Source organism: Lissotriton helveticus, chromosome 10 (genome assembly GCF_964261635.1).
Source record: "Lissotriton helveticus chromosome 10, aLisHel1.1, whole genome shotgun sequence".
Classification (NCBI taxonomy): Eukaryota; Metazoa; Chordata; class Amphibia; order Caudata; family Salamandridae; genus Lissotriton; species Lissotriton helveticus.
Window position 1 is genome coordinate 819,972,279 of NC_136071.1, and position 23,162 is coordinate 819,995,440.

The 23,162-nt window shown below is 45.2% G+C and overlaps 2 protein-coding genes across 22 annotated transcripts in view; one reads left to right on the forward strand and one right to left on the reverse strand.

Annotated features, from left to right (window-relative positions):
- ACBD5 (acyl-CoA binding domain containing 5) overlaps positions 1-7,065 on the reverse strand; it is a 427,382-nt gene extending 420,317 nt beyond the window's left edge. The window contains exon 1 of the mRNA XM_078663408.1: positions 6,986-7,065. Within this exon, the coding sequence (XP_078519534.1) occupies positions 6,986-6,988 (3 nt within the window). The 5' untranslated portion in view covers positions 6,989-7,065. The remainder of the gene's footprint in view (positions 1-6,985) is intronic.
- Positions 7,066-8,039: 974 nt separating this feature from the next.
- Positions 8,040-23,162, forward strand: part of ABI1 (abl interactor 1) — a 295,046-nt gene continuing 279,923 nt past the window's right edge. For 18 of the 21 annotated variants that reach the window (XM_078663409.1, XM_078663411.1, XM_078663417.1 and 15 more), the window contains exon 1: positions 8,070-8,298. In XM_078663409.1, coding sequence (XP_078519535.1) covers positions 8,182-8,298 — 117 coding nt within the window. In that variant the 5' untranslated portion in view covers positions 8,070-8,181. Of the gene's footprint in view, positions 8,299-23,162 lie in introns of all 21 variants that reach the window. The other 3 variants (XM_078663410.1, XM_078663413.1, XM_078663423.1) reach the window with 2 other exon arrangements.

Genomic DNA, 23,162 nt, shown 5'->3' on the forward strand with positions numbered 1-23,162 from the left:
CAAGCTGTAATCGCGAAACACGTGTCCAGGGATGGCAAGCACACCAGTGAACACCCTCAAGACTCGGGTAGAAGCGCACCTGCTGATACCTACTACATCGACCATCATGCTCCAGGGTCACACGCTGATGGGACGAGCAGTGTGCGACCTCATTTGGAAATACTATTTATTCAGGCTCCCTTGAGCCGGTGGAGGTGACGACCTCGAGATTCCACACCTGCGCGCCATAAGAGGTATCTGGACCTGTGAATATTTTTGGCAGCTCACGCAGCAACCCCGTGCACACGCCTAATCCCGGCTGACGAGCGGTAATAACCGTGAAACACGTGTCCAGGGATGGCAAGCACACCAGTGAACACCCTCAAGACTCGGGTAGAAGCGCACCCGCTGATACCTACTACATCGACCATCATGCTCCGGGGTCACACGCTGATGGGACGAGCAGTGTGCGACCTCATTTGGAAATACTATTTATTCAGGCTCCATTGAGCCGGTGGAGGTGACGACCTCGAGATTCCGCACCTGCGCGCCATAAGAGGTATCTGGACCTGTGAATATTTTCGGCAACACACGCAGCAACCCCATGCACACGCCTAATCCTTGCTGACGAGCGGTAATAACCGAGAAACACGTGTCCAGGGATGGCAAGCACACCAGTGAACACCCTCAAGACTCGGGTAGAAGCGCACCCGCTGATACCTACTACATCGACCATCATGCTCCGGGGTCACACGCTGATGGGACGAGCAGTGTGCGACCTCATTTGGAAATACTATTTATTCAGGCTCACTTGAGCCGGTGGAGGTGACGACCTCGAGATTCCGCACCTGCGCGCCATAAGAGGTATTTGGACCTGTGAATATTTTCGGCAGCTCACGCAGCAACCCCGTGCACACGCCTAATCCCTGCTGACGAGCGGTAATAACCGTGAAACACGTGTCCAGGGATGGCAAGCACACCAGTGAACACCCTCAAGACTCAAGACTCGGGTAGAAGCGCACCCGCTGATACCTACTACATCGACCATCATGCTCCGGGGTCATACGCTGATGGGACGAGCAGTGTGCGACCTCATTTGGAAATACTATTTATTCAGGCTCACTTGAGCCGGTGGAGGTGACGACCTCGAGATTCCGCGCCTGCGCGCCATAAGAGGTATCTGGACCTGTGAATATTTTCGGCAGCTTACGCAGCAACCCCATGCACACGCCTAATCCCTGCTGACAAGCTGTAATAACCGCGAAACACGTGTCCAGGGATGGCAAGCACACCAGTGAACACCCTCAAGACTCAAGACTCGGGTAGAAGCGCACCCGCTGATACCTACTACATCGACCATCATGCTCCGGGGTCACACGCTGATGGGACGAGCAGTGTGCGACCTCATTTGGAAATACTATTTATTCAGGCCCCCTTGAGCCGGTGGAGGTGACGACCTTGAGATTCCGCACCTGCGCGCCATAAGAGGTATCTGGACCTGTGAATATTTTCGGCAGCTCACGCAGCAACCCCGTGCACACGCCTAATCCCTGCTGACGAGCGGTAATAACCTCGAAACACGTGTCCAGGGATGGCAAGCACACCAGTGAACACCCTCAAGACTCAAGACTCGGGTAGAAGCGCACCCGCTGATACCTACTACATCGACCATCATGCTCCGGGGTCACACGCTGATGGGACGAGCAGTGTGCGACCTCATTTGGAAATACTATTTATTCAGGCCCCCTTGAGCCGGTGGAGGGGACGACCTTGAGATTCCGCACCTGCGCGCCATAAGAGGTATCTGGACCTGTGAATATTTTCGGCAGCTCACGCAGCAACCCCGTGCACACGCCTAATCCCTGCTGACGAGCGGTAATAACCTCGAAACACGTGTCCAGGGATGGCAAGCACACCAGTGAACACCCTCAAGACTCGGGTAGAAGCGCACCCGCTGATACCTACTACATCGACCATCATGCTCCGGGGTCACACGCTGATGGGACGAGTAGTGTGCGACCTCATTTGGAAATAAAATGGATCCTGGAGTGGGCTGGGAGAGAGAGGGGTTTGCCTTGACTCTTTGTGATCTGTGGTGGAGGAAGGACGAGAACCATTGCAACACTCACCGAGAAAGGCCCATCCTTTTCTCCAAAATGAATAGGAGGTTGTTGTGATTGACAATGTCGAAAGCAGAGGAAAGGTCAAGGAGGATTAGGAGGCAAGATTCGTTTTGGTCAAGCATTTTTAAAATGTCACCCATCACGTGAGTGAGAGCCGACTCAGTGCTGTGCCCACTCCGAAAGCCAGATTGATGCTGGTCCAGGAGTAGGAAATTCTCAATGTGAGCTTACTCTGAAGTGTAGGTTTGGTTAGGGGAGGTCGATGGTTCAACATCATCGCCTTAAGCAGCGTGGACTAAAAAGGTATATCGTGGGCCTCAGATTTGTTTGGGTCTCAAAGAAGGGGGTTGTAGCACCACATATATTCAACTTCTTGTGTTGCAGAGGGCAAAATCTCTCAGCCAATCTTTCACCTTGTATCATAACTGATTCATCATGAAGAGGAAGTCAATGAATATTCCATTTCACACAGTTCTCCTCCATGTGATATAGGAGTGGCGGGCGTGCACAGGCCATCTCATTTTTAGGTCTCGCCTTTTCCATTCCGAAGGAATGGGAAATGGAGAGAATTCAAGTGCTCAAAATACTCGTGAAACCAAGGGCTTTTTGGTGCGGTTTTCTTGGAGTTCACGTGAATCACGTGACCAAACAAGCACACGCATCAGCCTCCCCCCCTCCCTCCTCATTGCATTTTCTTCACGGCCGCCACCACATCAAAGGGCTTCTCCCAGCGTGTGCTGTGCGGCTTCTCCTCCCCTAATTATTCATGGCTGGCCGGTGGCCGGCCGTACTTTCAGTTTCCCGGCCTCTCTTGTTCCTAATGTCTCCCCCTTCATCGACTTCAGTCGAATTGGAAACATATGTGTCTTCATCCTCTTGGCATTCCACGTTTTCCCTTCTTCATTCCACGGCTCCCACTTTGTCCCTCCTTTTCCCCCTTCCTGCCTTCGTTCTGTACTTGTGCATCATTGTTTTCCTCATCATTCATCTTCCACTTTCTCCATTGCCTTTCATTAATTTCCTCGTCATGTCTCCATATATTCTCACCTCGTTACCTATCTGGCATCGCATTTTTCCGAAGTCGCCACACATCTTCCATTTCCTTCCTCCTTTCTTTCCCTTGTTCCTGGCGCACTTCTCTAATTTTTCACTTCTTTCCTTTCTCACGTCTTTCCAACTTCCTTCGTCCACCCCGCCACTTCTGCCTGCACGTCCTTCTTTCTTCTGCCAAATGCTGTGTAATGCCCCAGCGTCTGCAGTCTCCTCCGGGTGCCTAACTATCATACAGGACTGATTTTCATCCGTGCATTAATAGAACACCTTTGTAGAAAGTAAATTCCTACTTAGATCGACGGGACAATTGTGCATGCATTAGATGTGCATACAGCGCTAGGAGACACGGAAAGGGCCGCGCCGCTGCTAGTTTGCGAGTAAAACAGCGCGGAAATGACAAAGCTGTGTTTTATTGCTGTGGAGTCGAAGTAACAATGCTTGAGTGGCACTCAGCCCTCACACTGTGCTCGCATCTTTTTCTTCTTTTCATGTGCTTGTTGTAGCTTTGGCAGCCCCCTCCCACAGCCTCACAAGCCGAGCAGCACTCCTCAAGCACAGCGGGCAGACGCCGCCACTGGGCACGAGTTTGCACAAGAAACACACATGTAGCATGCTTCTAAGTGACAACGGCAGCTGCTCACTGGACCACAATGCCATGCTGCCAGTGTTTTGATACCGCCTTGATCTCCGCCATTCACAGTGATGTTTTAACTTGATTCACCCCAGTCTGCGCGCGTTAAACTAAGGAAGTGCACAAAGCACGTGCACGGCGCACTTCCAAAGATCACCGGTGAAACAAGTCATATTCTGCGTCACGCTCCAAATGCTGTGTAATGCCCCAGCGTCTGCAGTCTCCTCCGGGTGCCTAACTATCATACAGGAATGATTTTCATCCGTGCATTAATAGAACACCTTTGTAGAAAGTAAATTCCTACTTAGATCGACGGGAAAATTGTGCATGCATTAGATGTGCATACAGCGCTAGGAGACACGGAAAGGGCCGCGCCGCCGCTAGTTTGAGAGTAAAACTGCGCGGAAATAACAAAGCTGTGTTTTATTGCTGTGGAGTCGAAGTAACAAGGCTTGAGTGGCACTCAGCCAGGAGAGAAAGCTCTGAACACATTTGGTCACCATATTTAATCTTTACACAGCATTCGTCACGTGTGTCTGTGTAATATATAAACCAGTATAACATGGACCCTTTCTTTTCACTTTACTCATGCGCATTTTATGGGACTGTTGATGGCGTATCGACCCTGAGAGCAATACGGGCCTAATGCGAACTCTGACTGCCTGGATGAATCTAACCAGGCCCGCACCACCGCCGTGACACATAGAGGAGTTGCTGCCCTAGCAGAGAAACGATGTCTGGAGAGCCTCCCTGGAGCCCCAGGAAACAGTGGACTCTTTGGCATCCTGGTCTGTTCCCAGGGATCGGCTGCTGCCACTTCCATGTTGCCCCCCCCCCCCCGCTTCTCGGCTACCTCCCCAGGGTGGAATGCGTGGTGCGATGCAGGCATTTTCCCTCTATCGGCTGGCCTCCTCGAGCAGATTATCTCTTTGCTTGCCCATATACCGCCGCTTCGGGGTGTCTCTGCGCGCTGTGCTTAGTGCTACAGCCCGTCTCTGCTCGCTACGCTCCCGGTGGAGAGTGCGGTGTGAGCTTGCCTCTGTCTCACACTTGGGACGGCTCTACCCCCGGCAGGAGTGCAGAAGCACCAAGTCTAGGAGTGACCTCTCGCTCTACTCCCCACCTCCTGGCGGCGGTGCCAGCTCCCTACAGCTCCAGCTGATAAGATCAGAGCTGAGTGGAGCTCCTGCGGAGAGCTTAGCAGTAAGGCAGGGCGCAGAACAAGGCACCTGGGACACCTCGCCACACCACCCCGGCGCGGAGGGGTTAGTCTGCCGTTGCCACCCTCACTCTTCTCCTGCACCGCTTCCTTCACTTTACCACTACCTTTACTTTAGCTTGATCTGGTCACTCCTCCACCTGTGTCTGCTCCATATCCGCCCTCCACCTATGTGCCTACGTTCCTCACCATGTACCCTCTCTACTCCATGCGCACCCCCGCTCCACTTGAGTCCCCTCACCAGCACATTTGTCTACTACACCCGTATTCCTGCTCCACCCACACAACCCCTTCCACCCGTATCTTCCTGCTTCTTAACGTCTGCCCTAGCCTCTACTCCGCCTCTCCCCCTAATTGACCTGTTCCCGCGCACCGGCACTCTCCCCTACTCCTGCACACTCTACCTCTCCATCCCTCCACTTGCACACTCCACCCTTCCATCCCTCCACCCCTCCACCTGCACACTGCACCCCTCCATCTCTCCACATGCTTCCTTCTGCCCCCCCAACAAGTGAATCCCCTCTACTCCACCTGTAACCCTGCTCCGTCTGAAGCCCCTCTTCTCCTCCACCTGCACACTCCACCCCTCCACCGGTTCCCTTCTGCTCACACAGTACATAGGCTGCGCTGTTGTGGGAATGGATAAGAATGGCAGTGTGGTGACCACTTCCAAAGTTTCCTTTTTAGAGGTGGCTAATGATTGTTTTTAACCGTCACACCCTCACCCACCCTCACACCCCCTCACCCTCCCTCACACACCCTCACCCTCCCTCACCCTCACCCCCCTCACAACCCTCTCACCCTCACTCAGCCTCACACCCTCACCCTCACACACTCTCACCCTCACACCCCCTCACTCACCCTCACACACCCACTCACCCTCACCCTCACACCACTCAGCGCTACAACACATATGTGTGTGTGTAGGTGCAAATGCAATGTTCTTGGATTTTCGTCACAATAAAATACACTGAACATAATCTTCACAAAATTTATTTACAAACGTTTAAGCTATTGACATTATAAATTACAATAACTTTTATTTAAGTATTAATTATTTACAAAATTAAAAGCCATTGTTATTTGTAATATCAATACATCTAAGTCACGTAAATACAACACACATTGCATTACAAATGCTATAGGTGTCACATTTGCGAAAGTTAAAACTATTGACATTGTAACTGACAAAGCTATTAATTTTGCTATTTTCAAAACCAACACATAAATTAAAAAAGTGTCATTTACAATACCAATCGCTCAAACTTTCCTAATGCGAAAAGTTAAAAGTATGGGCATTGTAAATCACAAAACAAAAAAATAAAATGTCATTTAGAAAACCAATAGCTCAAACTTTCCTACTGCGAGACCTATTGGCAACGCCAGTGCTTGTTGAACTTTGTAACAATATCTGGACATTAGTTGTATCTCTTTAGAACAAGTTTAATACCCAATTATAGCACTAGGTAACAGAAAGGTGTCCAGTCCAGCTTTGCAAAGGGCCTTCCACTGTGTGGCATTACGAATCACTGCATTTTTGCTAACTTTTGAACTGCTGGAGCTAGAAACAAATTGTTTTTGGGGTTAAAATCTGCAGAATATGCGGCCGATGGTGGTTTATGTGGTAAAATTATAATTATGCGAAACTTTCTGCGACCTCACACTGGCATAATTCCAGTGGCCCTGGTTATAATGTGCCCCCCCCCCCTAAATGTATTGTCTACTATGCCCCTGATTCGCTAATAGTCGCAAAGAGATATCGGTTCAAGCTGCTCACCCTCACGTACAAAGCACTACACACGGAGGACTGGCGCACCTCAACAAATGAGTGAACTTTTACCAACCCACCAGGGAGATTAGTGACGGATCCCTCTTCGTAGCAGCCACCCAACGCATCCGCCAAGCAAAGAGCGGAGGCTGCTCTTTTCCCACCCTCCGGCTAAGTCTTGAAACACCCTTCCCCATACCTAAGAGCCTCACCATCGCTCCAGCAGTTCAGGAAAGATCTCAAGACCTGAATGTTCAACCAGTACAGGCAGCCTGATCCCACAGCGCCTCGAGACCCTCACCCATGCTTTATAAATCCTGATTGATTGATTGCGTAGGTGAGACCTATTGGCTTTGTCAATGGTCGTGACGAGGACGTAGAACGTAGAGATATTTCAACTCCCTTGCGATAATTGCATTGGCAAAAGGGGGAATAACATGTGGGAAACCGACTGCAAAGACTATTTGTACACGACACCCACCAAATGAGAAAACTCACGCTTGCTAATATCAGCAAATAGCTAATAAATTTAGGGCAGAAAGGAGGGTGGTGTTAAAGTTCTAATTCACGCACACTGCAACTAACTTTCTGTAGAATAGTCCCCTACAGAGGCGGTTTCGGTAAAACCTGTATGTGTAATCTTTCCATTAAAAACGCCCTAATGTCTGGGACACAAATGGCAGATCCACTTAGCAAACAGGCAGCCATGTTTGAAGTTCCGCTTAAAAGGTGGAGATGTTGATAAGTAGAGTTAGATGTCAATTGCCTTTAAAATTGTTTTTTAAATCAGAGCAGATTGATATTAAATGTTTGTTATTTTACAAACAATTTTTTCTCTATCACTTTAAAAGAAAAAACATGTTTTACTTGATTATATTATATTTTTCAGTCTACGAAACATTCGGACTCGGTGTTTAATACTTTAGCAAACTTATTCGCTATCGATAAATTTTACAACTTGCACTTTAACTTTGCAAATGGGGGTGATGGTATTCGGATATGACTATTTCGTTAGTTCCCGGTAAAGTCTTGCAATAAAGCTTCCACTTTCACCATGAACACGGTTTCCTCTTTTAGTGTATTTTTCACGAAATCTTTTGTATGGCAGAAAGTTCCAATATTTTCAGCGATTGGTGCCAAGGCCATCGTTACACAAATTATGTTGATATATACACAATGGGGGGTCTACTAGACGCAGGTTTTCATTTAGCCCTTTCCTTTAGTTAAAGAGAAAGCAGATGATGAAAGACTACATTTCCCAGGATGCTGTAGGCGGTGTCAGTCGGCTAGGCAGGGGTGTGAGGAGGTGAACCGTGTATGTGAGAGCGAGGCTGGCAATCCCAGAATCCCCGGCGGGAGGGCGGTGGTAACCGGGCTGTGGCTGGAGACGGGAGGGGGATGCTGTAAAATGGCAGAGCTGCAGATGCTGCTGGAGGAGGAGATCCCTGCCGGCAAGCGGGCGCTCATCGAGAGCCATCAAAATCTGACACGGGTGGCTGACTACTGCGAAAACAACTACGTGCAGGTAAGAGCCGGGGCGGCCGGGGAATGTGGGCGCGGCGGGGCCATGGCTGACCAAGGAGGAAGCACTACAGGAAGTGCAGACTGTTCAGGGCAGGGGCAATACAACGCATCCCTTTTTCCCGTAGAGGAATATCCACATTCTCCCTTATGGATTCTCGCCGGAATGAGGAGCGTGCACTAGTAGTACTGAAGGGTGTATGCAGAAACACTGTTAAGGAGTGTACACAGTAAACAAGGAAGAGAGAGGTCATATACACAATCAGAAAGGCTTATGGAGGGAAGTAATAAACAGCTAGAACCGGAAACCGGCACCAGGGACCCTTGGCAGCCACTAGCAGAGTTACAGACCATGTATATCAAGCGATGGCTAGTTCGAGGCTTGTCGTATGCTTTAATAGACCGGGTTAAATGTACATCTCGGGATACGGAGTGTCATTTTATATACCAAGCGAATTAGGAAGGGCTCGGGTGCATCTATAAACAGGGACATTGAAGGCGGAGGAGGAGGTATGCTGCACACGTCTACAGATAGGCGTGGGTCGTTCCTCCGTGAGACAGGCATGAATCAGATCCAGATATAGGCATTTAACGCCGTCATGTACGCTCAGAGACTGGAGCCACGCACACCATGAAACAGTAAAGTGACAGCGCAAGATGTGAAGCCTTGTATAGAAGAGTTTGGCAAGGTGTGGGTTTGTGTACCCCCAATAATGAATAAGGGGTAAAGTCGCGTAGAGTGTGTCAGAGCCAGACTTTGGGAAGATGGTTCATTTTGAGATTGGCAATAATTGGAATTGTGTACTGTGAGAGAGACTGGTTGGAAGCGAGTGGGGAGGGGGGAGGGGTGGGGGCGGCGTGTCATGCCGCTCAGAGATTTGGGTCTGGGGGGCCCAGAGACGGGTGGTAATGCACTTCCACAGATGAGCGGAGTTATGCAATCCTAGAGATAGGCAGAGCTCTGTCTCTGTACCCAGTGACGCTTGAGGTCCAGTTTACGCATGATACGAAAATCGTCAGGTTGGGAGTGTCATTATTTGAGTGAATATTTGTTGAGCGCTCCTAGATTAAGGTACATGGTATCCTGTCTCAAAATACCGTAAAGCAGGCTGTCGGAGTGCTGGGGAATATCTTGTGGCCTGTGAACGTGGCAAGCCAAAATGATGGAAGGCTTTGCTTTGTACAAGGTTGCACAGGTGTCACCAGACACTGATGCTTGCAAATGTGCATTCCATCCTCTCTCTGTCTTGCTATAGAGAATTACACGGTTCTGTGTGTGGGGGAATCAGATTCCTCTCTTTGCAGTTTCTTTAGTGCCTCTACCAATGTGCACCCACCTCGCCTCTCACTTGCCTGATCTGCATTCACAAATACTTTGGTCCCAATAAATTCCTGTGCCTGGGATGGTTGAAACATTATCAGGAGTGCTTCATCGTGCCGTAGCCCTGGCATGATCTGATTATGAGGTGCTTGATTTGTGGAGCGTCCTAAAACAAATGCAGATGCCAGAGAGCTGCTGTTAGTTCTGGGTATCTCATGGGGTATGCACGTGGCAGCGTAGCCAGTACTTTGATTCAGGTTCCCTCAGGTCCACAGACCTAGCTGTGTTTTACAGTTGAGGCAATACGGAGTTCCGGGGAAAGAGTAAGCCTGACTGATCCTACAACACTAGAAACCAAATCAGGGTAGAGAATCTTACTGGAAGCACTGCTGAACCTAGACCCTTTCAGTACTGCAGGGAAAACCTGTACATGTCCAGAGTTGTCTTCGTGGGATGTTGAGGATCCTCTTAATTCAATGTCTAGGCCTGAAGAAGTTGGAAAGATTGCTATACGCGAATGGGATGGTTCCAGAGGTACAAACCACATTTAAAATCTGTTGCAGAGATGACATTGCTTTAAATCCCAGTCTGTAAATTCTCAGTGTCCCCATGCCATTGATATTTGTGTCCCCGGATATATGGGCATGTTCTGCTTGGGCAACATACAACACTGACTCTGAATTTATGAGCTAATCAACCAATCAATCAAGTGTTTATAAAGCGCACTACTCATCTGTGAGGGTCCCAAGGCGCTTTGGGAGGGGGAGCTGTGGATCAGTCGAAGAGCCAGGTCTTGAGTTCCTTCCTGAAAGTGTGCAGAGTGTCTGATGTTCACGGGGAGCTCGTTCCAGGTCTTGGCTGCGATGTGAGAGAAAGCTTTCCCGCCTGTTCTGTTCTTGCGGATCCAGGGGACTTCTGCCAGGGCGAGATCAGAGGAGCGGGGTTTCTCTTGGGTACGTGGAAGGAAAGTCTCTCGTTGAGTTATTTGGGTCCGATGTTGAGGGATTTGTAGGCGTGTGTTAGGAGCTTCAAAGTGGCCCTCTTCTTGACAGGGATCCAGTGGAGGTCTCGTAGGTGTCGTCATGTGTTTGTGGCGTGGAGTCCCGAGTACGAGTCTCGCGGTGGCATTCAGGATGGTCTGGACTTTGTGAAGGAGAGATCTGATGATTCCAGCTTATAGGGCGTTGCCGTAGTCCAGTCTGCTGGTAATGAGCGCATGGGTGACGGTCTTTCTATAGTCGGGGGGGGTCCATTTATAAGTCTTGCAGAGGATGTGCAGGCAGTTGAAGCTAGTGGAAGCGACGGTGTTGACCTGGCGGTTCATGGAGAGGGAAGAGTCGAGGATGATGCAGAGGTTGCATGCGTGGTCTGTAGGAGCAGGAGTGTTCCCGAGGGCAGAGGGCCACCAGGAGTTGTCCCAGGTTGAGTTGCAGGGTCCGATGATGAGGACCTCTGTCTTCGCCGAGTTAAGCGATGTCTCTCGTCAGTTTGCTGAAATTATCGTAGAGGTCCTTGATCTTACGGTGGAAGTATGTGCTAAGCTTGTCGCAGAGTTGGTGGTAAGGTGTGACGTCCGTGACTTTGCTGGGTGGCTTTGTGAGCTGCTGTATGACGCTGAACAGTTCTTTGGCGTTGGTCGCGTTGGCCTCGATTTTTGTCCTTTATAAAGGTCCGTTTGGTGTCTCTTATGTACTGGTGGTATTCCTTCAGGGCGCTTCTGTGGTTGTTCCGTGCATCCGTGGTTTTTTGGTTTCGCCAGGTTTTCTCTAGGCGTCTGCATGAGCGTCTGGCTTCCTGTAGTTCAGTGGTTAACCAGGCGGCCTTCAGCGGGCGATGCTTGGCGAGGTGCGAGTATGTTGGCGCATCGAGCGATCCAGTGATGGAGTTTTGTGGCTGTGGAGTTGGTGTTGGTTGTAGCACTGACGGGGTCTTGGCGTAGGGTGGTGTTGAGGAGTTCCTCTGTGATCTTGCTCCAGTTTCTTTGTGGCGGTCGCGGGGCGGGCATGGGTGCGGTGGTGGTGTTGAAGGTGAAATAGACGCAGTGGTGGTGCGCCCAGGGCGGCTGGATAGTGTGGCTGAACTGGATGTTTGTTCCTCCTGCAAAGATCGGGTTCAGAGTCTGTCCAGGTCTGTGCGTGGGTGTGTCGACCAGCTGCTTCAGTCCGAGGTTGGCGAGGCTGTCGGAGAGTGGCGGAGTGGGGGTTGTTGCGGTTGTCGAGGTGGAAGTACAAGTGCCCGAGGAGGATGTAGTCCGTGGAGGTGATTGCGTGGGGTGCGGCGAGCTCGGCGATGGTGGTTGCAGAGTGGGTGCGAGGGCCTGGTGGTCTGTAGATGAGGGTGCCGTGTAGCGTGGTCCTGGGGCTGGTCTGGATCTGGAAGTGGAGGTGTTCTGTGTCGGAGTGGGGGTCGCTTGTGCTGTAGCTGGAAAGTTTCTGTTTGATTTTCACTTGATTCAAGCACAGTGTTAATTCAGATGCAGTCCAAATCACTTTTCAGGGATTCCTTGGGCTGATGGCTCGTAATGTTAGCTGGATTTGTTTATAAAAAATGTCAGTTGTTAGAGCTCATTTGCAGACTGGATGAAGGTACGCATGTTTTGGGAAGAAAAATAACTTTGTTTTATATTTTAGCCTCAGTCTTATTGTTCTGACATAGTTAAGGTGCGTACTACAATATGCACGTTATTGAATCTTTGTTTTACTTATTGAAAGCAATAGTTATAAGACTAACTTAAGCACCATAAATCCCAGTTCTTCATGTACTTGGTGTATAGGCATTCCTTCAAATACTACAAGACAAAACTAATGGCCCTTTCAGAGTTTTACTCCTTGAAATGGCAGATATGTCACTCAGAAACTACTGAATTCTTTTGCATGGTTTAATCCGGCCCTATAATCCAGAAATATTGTCGGGAAGCAAAAGACACACTATCCAAAGTTCTGAAGTGCCCAGTGCAATTTATCACGAAGGAGGGATTGTTTGGTTTCATGCAAGGGTGAGATTTCACAGTGCATCGTAATCCGGAAGGCGGAAACGCTTTCCATTTGTTTTAAGGGCCGTTCTCCGTCTGGCAGATGGGCTCATGGAGCCAGGCAGAATGACTGTCCAGTTTCACTTCAAGTCAAGTCAAGTTAGAATTTATATAGCGCACTACATACCCGGAGGGTCTCAAGATGCTTGAGGAAGGGGGGGAGTTTTACTTGTCGAATATCCAGGTTTTAAGCTGTTTTCTGAAGGCTAGGTGGTTTTGAGTCAGGCGGAGGTGGGTGGGAAGGGAATTCCAGGTTTTGGCCGCTAGGTAGGAGAAGGACCCCCCCCCCCCCCCCCCCCCCCATGGTGGCTTTGTGGATGCGTGGGACATCGGCGAGGGCTTGGTTGGATGAACGCAGCTGGCGGGTGGGGGTGTAAAAGGAGAGGCGCGTGTTGAGACAGTCAGGTCCAAGTTCGTATAGGGCTTTGTGTGCTTCCGGCCAGCAGCATCATAATCAGCCCGCCTGCATTTGAAACTGACAATGTCGCTGGTAATAGGCACCTATGTGAAAATAAGAAAACCGTTCTGAATGTATTGTGAAGAAAATACAATTGCAGATTATATTATTTTGAATATTGACTAAAACCCGTCTAACACTTGAAAAATACTTTAACCCTTAATGGTTTCAATTGCATTCAATTTTTATATATTGCCTATCTTAACATCCTATTAAAAACGGCACTGTGCAGAATCTTTATTGGTCCATCTCTTCAGATAACACATTGCATTATTTAAAATATAAAGCAAACAAATGATGGACCGAATGCTGACAATGCAACCATTCTCCCCCAGTCAAAAGATCTGGGTTAAATCCATCGTTCTCTTGCCCACTACGCCACGCCAGTTTGGACCAAGCCATATGCAAATCAGCTTTGACCCTGTGCCCCATGGGAGCAGTCCAGACCGAACTGCCAGGCCAGGTCCTCCCGGGACCGGAAACAAGCATCCTGGGACCGGTTTCAGGGTATGTCCCCCTTCTTCAGCCAGGCTAGCTTGAATCCAGTGGCAAAGTGAGCAAGGGACCCACGTCTGGGCATACCCGTCCTACTTAGGGCGAAAAATGTTACAGCAAACAAATGATGGACGGAATGCTGACAATGTAAACATTCTCCCCCAGTCAAAAGATCTGTGTTAAATCCATTGTTCTTTTGCCCACTACGCCACCCCAGTTTGGACCCAGCCATATGCAAATCAGCCTTGACTCTGTGCCCCAAGGGAACAGTTCAGACCGAACTGCCAGGCCTGGTCCTCCCTGTTTGCTGTAACATTATTTAAAATATACAGCAGTTGACCACTAACTCAACAGAAAAAAAGTGTATACCAATAATTTGTTAAATAAATAAGGCAAATAATATACTAGCCTTTCATTTTAGTTATCAGTGGCTGTAAAAGGTGACATGTTAGAGAGATGTAGTGTGTTGACACATTTACAGAACGGTTATGCTTAATGTAGTTTTACAACCCATGAACGGCACAGAGTGGCCCTAATTTCAAATGCAGGTTTCCCAAAGCCATATCAGGTAATTGTAGTATAAAAAAGAGCATTGGAATGTTGAGGCTCCTGTAGACAATGAAATTGGCCCTAGGCTAGTAGTGGTTGGCCTTCTGCTGTAACATTCTAATATTTGTCTTTGTGATCTCACTTTTTAATTTAGAAATGATACCCTGATGGGGTGGAATGCTGTACCCTAATTAAATCTCTGTTATTGAAAGCCCTCTACCATTGGTATAGCTATACCTAATAATTGGTATAGCCCTTGGCAGTAGGCTGTATAGTTACATCCCAATCTGCCTCTCCATGCTTACATAACTGGTCATTGATGTTAGACTAACAAGTTGGTAAACTTTCCTCTGTGTGCCTTCTCTAAATGACATTCAGGGTACCCCCAAACTTAATCTCAGACTTTTCAAAAGCCTTTATCATTGACAAACTTGAACAGGCCTGTGACTTAAAAGGTTATTTCAAGTCCCACCCTCACACAATGAAGGTTTCAGTATTGTAGTATTAGAAATAAGGTTTGGGTTAAGATTGCTTGAAGGCATAGGTTATTTTGAAGATCGGAGTAGGTTGAGAGGCGCCTTATAAATGGGCCAGCACTAGGTGAGGAGTAAGACTCGAAAACTGCTTAAAGTTCTGCTAAAGGATCAGTTTAGTTTAGCACCCTCTACTTAAGAGAATGGGCATGGCTGACAGTGTTGGGGTGTTGAATAAGGTTAGCATTGTTGGGGCTGGGCTCTTCATTCTAGAGTTTTTCATAGTTTCTTGAAAAATGCTTTATTGCGTTCATTATTAAAACTTGGGACGCTAGTGTTGTGTCAAAAGACTTTGCTTCTAAGTAACAACTTCCTAAAATATTTGTTCATTAACCTCAACCTAGCAACAAGAACAAGGAACTTCACAAACTACAAATTGGCCATTTTGTGACGGAAAAAGCATGCTACTGGTTGAAGAATTCCAGAAAGAATGAAACTGTGTAGTTGTCTTTATGGGGCAGAGGTATGGGGTATTGCCAAATGTTTTTGCGTCCATTCAGAGGAAAACAGATTTTGTAGAAAACTCTTGAGCACTCCAATCCCCTGTATTTATGCCACAGTGAACTAAAATTAGGATATATTGAAGTTTCATAAGGGCACGCCCTGCACTATTCTGGCTAGCTATAATGAAGAACCCTGAAGCATCTCTCACAAGGGACATAATAGGTGATTGTATTCATTGCGAGAAAGGGATGGATATTCAATGGCTTGCTGGGGTCTTTAAGAGCTTGGACAGCGTCAATTTTGTAGACTCTTTTTTTTAATCCGAACACAGCCGCAAAAGTTGATAAAAGTTTTAAAGTTAGCACTGTACACACTTTATAGCGCGGAAAGACTAGAGAGGGAATATAAGAAACCAATTGTTGCTATATTTATACCCACTGAGTATCCTGAATACTGTCTACTTAGTTACATTGAATTACCAATGTCCCAATGGGAGAGAGGCCTCCTCTTCCGTCTAAGAGCTGGGACTGTAAGATATTTGCTCTGCTTTCCCTTTGGGTATAATGTAAAACTTGACTCGCTGCCATGCCCATGTGATGGTCATAGCGGGCAAATACTTCTACACTTTTTATTCTTCTGTAAATATTATATGAAATATGCACAATGGCTGTTCCATTTTTTAAAAAACTGTCACCTATTAAATTAACTGATGCTCTCAATTGTGTACTCAAATTGGATAATGATGAACTGATCTTGCGCATTGGCACATTTTTGCGAGTAGCTACGGAGGCTTGGAAATCTATGTGCAACTTATGAAGTTACTCGTATTTTGCTATCCACAATATGCACTTTACCCATGTTTACTGTATTTTGCCACATTATGAACTTGACACACTATTTATTTTTTTCTAATGTGTTTTTACCTTATATATGTTTTACTTTTATGGATACGTTGTTATCCGAATAAAGTCTTTGGATTTGATTGGTAGTTGTCTTTATATTAAAGCATAGTAGCCCCAAATAAGTTGGAAGCATGTAAAGAAATGTCTTTATTAAATTTTATTTTTTTTGCAGAGTTTTATATAGCGCGAACTAGAACCAAACCGAATCAGTTATCAGAGCGCTTTACATAGCACCAGTTACGTTACATGAGGACACACTTTTATTTTAGGCACGGGGAGATTAAGTGATTTGCCCAGAATCACAGGGGGTTTTTGGCGTCGTTACCGAGACTCGAACCAAGTTTCCGAGGTCGAGCGCCTTAGCCGTTAGGCCAACCCCTCTCCCCAATTTACAGTGGAATTAGTTTTACTACCTGCTACCTCAGCTTGTACTAACCCATCTCCTCTTTAAATTGTTTAAATGTAACTAAGTTGTGATCACATACTGCATGTAGTATTTTGTCTTCTACAGTGTTAGGATAAAGCTAGTAGCAATGAAATAAGCTGCTGTATTTATAAAGACTTATTGATTTGTTTACTGTATTAAATTTGAGGATTATTGTGTTTGTGAACCTGTGTAATGAAACAACCAGTGCTTCTTTAAGGTAGTAAGTTGGGCCTCCTTTGTGAGAGTTTATGATTGTCCCTCAGTAATGATGTCTCTGAAGGCTAATATATTGGTGACCGTCTCTGTATCACTCAACAAACGGAACTGGACTGTTTGGGTGCATTGAACACAAGCCTGTAGGTCAGGGGTCTACTTCTGATCAGTGAGTTACTCAAGGCCAAGCCAGTTGTGCATTGTCCCCAGAACCCCACGCCCACCTTCATTGACTTTAAGCTTAATGTCCACAGAGCCAGATACTAGGGTTTGAACTAAATATTATTATGACCAAGGGCTTTATGAAAGGACTGTCGTGTATGAGTGAGAGCGTGCTCTTTGGAGATGTATGAACATGTGTGCGTATCAACAACATATGTGTTGTGGGTCGTATATACTTGCGGCACAGGACCTACTGCTTTGTCATATGTGGCACCGTTTGTTACATGTATAATACAAACATAGAACCATTTTTTTAAATGGAAGAAATGTATAGTGCAGAAAAATGTTCTGCAAAAATGTTCATAATATGGTGCATCTTTTCTGCACTTTTAATTTCTTCCACTTGAAATAATGGCTGCATTTTTCATTAATAAATATGGTACCATGTCTACCAGCCACTCGAAGCTAGATGCCTGCTGTGTGTAAAGGCAACACATTGAAATGGGAGAAAATAAAACTGAAGAGTTAACTATGTTTTTTTAAATTCCATATAACCCACCATTTAAATCGGTGATACTCAAAGTACGGCCCGGGGGGGCCACTTGTGGCCCTCTTGACCGTTACATGCCCGGGGAACAGCAGCACGAACTGCTGTTTAGTTGCTGAGCTCTAATATTCAGATTTTTTTTAAAATACATTAGTAAGCTTTTATTAACCTGCAAATAAGTGCCTGCCCATTTATTTAACATTTTTTAGACCTCTTTATCACCCACTCGGACCCCAGACCCCCTACCTCCACCCTTCCGGCATCAGTGCGGCCTTCGGACATACCACAGACGTACTTTGTGGCCCCTGTGCAAATGTTTGCAAGTATCCATGATTTAAATGTTCTCCCATTTCAAAGCATCACATTTACAAACACCAGGCATCTTGCTCCCAGTGGTCTGTGCACACAGTGCTATATTTATAGCAAAAATATATACCCTTTTGTTTAAATGAGAGGAATTGAAAGTGAAGAAACATGCTTCATTAACCATTAAGATGTAACTGGCTTAACTGAAAGAGGAGACCACGAGTACAAAACGCCACTGGGTATATGTTTTATGTTATGTGTTTGAGAATAGGTTTAAAACGTTTGTAATCCATGCTACCAGCACCCAAGCCTAATGGCATGTCACTCTGGATGGACAAAGCGAACTGTCTAAATGTTAATTGATATATATGTCTGTCAAAAAACCCAATACAAATATTTTGTAAAAAACACAATTTATTTAAGTTATAAATATTAGCCCAATGTCTTCCAGCCCGTGCGCGCAAGAGACTTGCTGGTTGACAGTTTGAAATGGAAGAAAATTAAAATGAAGATTTAACTTAATCATTAGGGTAATTTCATCACATATTTAAAAGCATTCAGAAACATAATTTTGTTCTCAACTCCAATATTGAGTTGACAAGGACTTTTATTTGAGAGCTAAATACTTCAGTGCTTCACCCCTGTGCCCCAGTCTGGCCCAAAAATGTGAATGAGCACAGCTCAGTATCAGGCCCAGCTATTTGCAGTCTGGTGTATACATTGTAAAATACACAGTCTTTCCTTAACCTTAAAACGAAAGGTGACCCTGTGCTTATTCAAAAATTAACGGGAGGCTGTTAGTGACTCTGAAGGTGTCTGTGAGCTACTGGTAGCTCATGATCGACTGGTTGGAGACACCTGCTGTAGGTCCTCAAAATAAAGACAGAGATTTCACAGGAAATGTTTTGTTAAAATAGTGAGAACGTAAATCAGTTATTAAAGTATTTTTTTCAATTTGAAAAAATGTAAAACAGTCCTTGTTTGTGCACAGGTAGGAGGGCAGCGGATTAGTCCCCAAATCTAGGCTACAGCAGCAGTAGTCTGGATTTAAAGAGATACAGTAGCCCTATGTCTGCGATGGGGGCTCCATTTTCTTTGTTGGCTAGCTACAGAAAGATCTGAAATGAAGGAACCCAGCAAGTGAGAAACTAAGAAGACAACATAGGGGCAGGCAGACTGACTCTATCAATCAGAAATGCTTAGCTGAAGAGAAAAAAATAATCCCGAGAGTTGTGAGGTAATATATAACCAGCAACAATTTAAACACAATTCTGTAGCTCCAGAGTTGAGACACACTGTTGCTAAATGCTAGATCATAGTGTGTAATTTATACGTTGTGATGCAGAATTATATACGGCCCTGTCAGCGCCATCTTTCCATGACTTAAATAGCAGGTGTCATTGGCTCTGTGGTTGTCCTAGTCTACAGCAGTTAGAACATAGCCAGTCATCTGTAAAGAATGATATGCTTTTGACCCATTTTTTTTTTGCTTAAATGCTACAACATAGATCCACGTGGTCATGCTCATAGTAACAAACTGCGGATTTTCTAGTGTCAAACTGATTGGCTGGCTGAAGTTTATTGCCCCACTTAATGTTGATAGTCCCGTGACTAAGCATGTAGTAGGAATCTGGTGTAGTCTTGAGTAGGTATTGACAACTATTAAGAGCAAGGATCATTTTACCAATGGATGACTAAACCTAAACATGTAGAGAACAAGTAAGTGGTGTGCATGGCCAAGAGATCCATGGCAAGCAGGAAGGCCCCTAGAATCTAACAGGTAAATTCAAAGTCCTGCACTGGAGGCGACTACCATAGACTAACTTCCTGAAAGAATGGACATTGTTACTTTACTAATTTATGATGGAATTTAGTCATCGTACACCATACTGAAAGAATCATGACGAGTGACTTTAAGAGGTGATGGTTGTGTGATGAGTTTTGCGAACGTGTGATCTCTCTGGTACGTTCGTAGTCTCTGGTACAATGATTTAAAAGCAACATCCCTGAAAGTCTACATTCAAGAGCAAAACAAAATTAAAAACATGCCTATGGAAGACTTATTTCACTATTACCATGCCCGCCTAGGGTGCACCTTCACATATCCATTTCACTTTTGAAGTTTGCATATATGTGGAGTTTGATGGTACAAGAAGACCCTCTCCGTACACAAATTCCAGCAGCACTTTACTTCACCCATGAATTGTCACTTTTTTTCTTGTACCAGCTACCATTGGCTGAAATGGAAATAAATGTTTTTGAAGTATTTTTGGCCAGATGTCAACCAACCAGGCACTCTAAACCATACTGTTTTCGAAATCAGGCAGTTGGCTATTTTGCACTATTTATGGTCCAAATTCTGGCCGCACATTAAGGATGTCATAGTGGGTAATTAAATGGACTGATTTGTTCAGCTAATTAGTTGTATCGCACTCCTTTCAACCTGAATTACCTCTAATCGCTGAGGGAGGACAGGGGAGATAGTAACAAGGACCAGGAGATAATAAGCATTTGCAATGCTGTAGGTCTCGCATTTACTTGAGTTTTGTAAATGCAACACCTATTGCATTACAAATGCTAGCTTGTAAAAACGTCCATGTGGTTCTTAAACTTTAATATAGGGAGAGGATGTAGCCTTACGGCTAGAGTGGTCAACCTCAAAGCTGTTCGAGTCTCGGCAACAACTCTCAACATCCTGTGATTCTGGGCAAATCACTTAATCTCCCTGCACCTAACAAAAAATTTATGTGTCCTTGTGTAATGAAACTGGTGCTCATCTAAAGCGCTCCGATACCTGATCTCTTCGGGTCTAGTTTGTTCTATATAAAACTCTTAAAAAAAAATTAAAAAAAAAAAATATAAAAAAAAACACGACCGCACTTCTTTCTTTAGACGAGCCATGCCTAAAGAAATGGGCGTGGCCGCCATTAAAGTGAAAGTGCGGTATGGGGTGATTTTACAAAAAAAAACATTTGTTTTTCAAGTTGACAGACAAATGCTTTTTTTTGTAAAAGCACTCCATTTCACTTTAATGGCAGTCACAACCCTTTCCTTAGACCTGGCTTGTTTAAGGTAAGGGATGCGGCCAACATTAAAGTGTAAGTGCGGCATTGGGCAATGTGAAAGAAAATAAACAGTTTGAATAAAAACCATGCGTCTGCGTTTGGCACGGCAAGTAAAGCACAGGCACTGCCGCCACTATCGGCATGCGAAAACCATTAAACAAAATAGTGCTCGGAGGCTGTAATTAAAGCCTACTGAGCAACAACACGTAAAAGGGGATGTCCTCATGGGCGGTTACAAATTAAGACAAGGCGGTACTAAGGCGGGACTAACAAGCCTATTTACAAATTAGAGGCCAGCATTTACGAAGGACAATGGCACAAGCCAGTGACTGATGTGGGCGTGACTTCAAGCGTATACTTCAATACAGTATGCCTCACGGAGCAGCGCATGCGCTGCCCAGGCTCGACCTAAAAAAGAACTAATGTGGATGACTGGATACAGATATGATTCACTGTTCTCCACGGCAGGAGTTTGCTTCTTCCCATGTTATTTCTGCGACAGGAGAAATCCAGTGTCGCATCGGGAGCCTTCCATCGATTTTTTTTCTGCGAGAGCAATGATTCATTTTAATATGCATTGCTTCTTCCACCATGCTTTCTACATCCTACTCCTTGCCCAGGACTTCATATACTTTAAAAAAAATCATGAATCAAAAGAAAAGTATCGTAGCTTCCTAAAATATTCCCATTGTGTGGTTTTTCTTGTTCCATGCGCCATGTCTCATTGCAAATGCCTCTGCATGAATTATGGGACCCCCTCAATTATTAATTTAATGACCAGGGAAAAGAGAGGACAGCATCAAAAAGAACATGTGAAGATTCCCCCGTGGTCAATACATACTTTCTTATGTGGCAGAGCTCATCAGATTAATAAGTTAGCCTTCTTATTGATATAGGTACAACACAGTTAGTACTTTCATTTTATATATTTTATTTGTTTTTTCTTTTTCTGTAGTATATCAGAAATATTTTTTTCTTTTTGGATCATTTCTTACTTATACATCAAATTCATAGCTATTAGTTCTAATTCAATCAATTTTAAAATACAGTGAGACATACCATGACCAATACATCATATTTATAATTCAAATGTTTTTTACAATACAAGACAGAGCCCTGTCTCTCACACATCAACCATCAAACACACTTACTCATTCATACAACTTCACACTTATTCCCCTCCTGACAAAAGCAATTCCTAAGGTTGAGGTAACACAGATGTTGTTTGTGTGTTTTTCCACGCCAGGTCTACGCGCGTTTAGGTGGGTTAAGACCACCTTCCTCAGGACCAGAACAGAAAGAGTTTATCTTCTCTTCTCAGCGTGTGTGTGCAGGGTATCTAAGTTTCAGTGATTGGCAGAAGTATCACAAAAACATCACTTGGGAAGTATTCCTTATCTTGATTTGTGTAGCGGAGAAATTAGTTGTTTGTTACTACGAGTAGTTGTTGCATGGAGTGATTTTTATGGTCGAAATAAGAGATTCATTTTTGTTGAATATTGACCACCCTAACTATGAGAGTGAGGATATAAAAGAAACCCGGCTTGGATTATGTACTGTGAATATAAATGAAGACCAAAGATCCGATTCTTCCATCTAAATCAAAAGGACGACTCATTACGAGGACTACACCAGAAAATTTCTCGCTCCGCTACACAAATCAAGATAAGGAATACTTCCCAAGTGATGTTTTTGTGATAACCCTAGGGGTTTGTTTGTCTGTTTACTAATGTCAATGAGAAGTTAATATCCATTCATAAATGAATCCAGATACTTCTGCCAATCACTGAAACTTAGATACCCTGCACACACACGCTGAGAAGAGAAGATAAACTCTTTCTGTTCTGGTCCCGAGGAAGGTAGTCTTAACCCACCGAAACGCGCGTAGACCTGGCGTGGAAAAACAAACAAACAAACAAACATCTGTCTTACCTCAACCTTAGGAATTGCTTTTGTCAGGAGGGGAATAAGTGTGAAGTTGTATGAATGAGTAAGTGTGTTTGATGGTTGATGTGTGAGAGACAAGGCTCTGTCTTGTATTGTAAAAAAATTTGAATTATAAATATGATGTAAAGGTCATGGTATGTCTCACTGTATTTTAAAATTGATTGAATTAGAACTAATAGCTATGAATTTGATGTATACGTAAGAAATGATCCAAAAAGAAAAAAATATTTTTGATATACTACACAAAAAGAAAAAATAAATAAAATATATAAAATGAAAGTACTAACTGTGTTGTACCTATATCAATAAGAAGGCTAACTTATTAATCTGATGAGCTCTGCCACATAAGAAAGTATGTATTGACCACGGGGGAATCTTCACATGTTCTCATTGCAAATGCCTCCCATACATATTTCTCAGGTGGCTACAATCCTAATGTAGAAAGTGCTCACCATCCTTCAGGTGCATC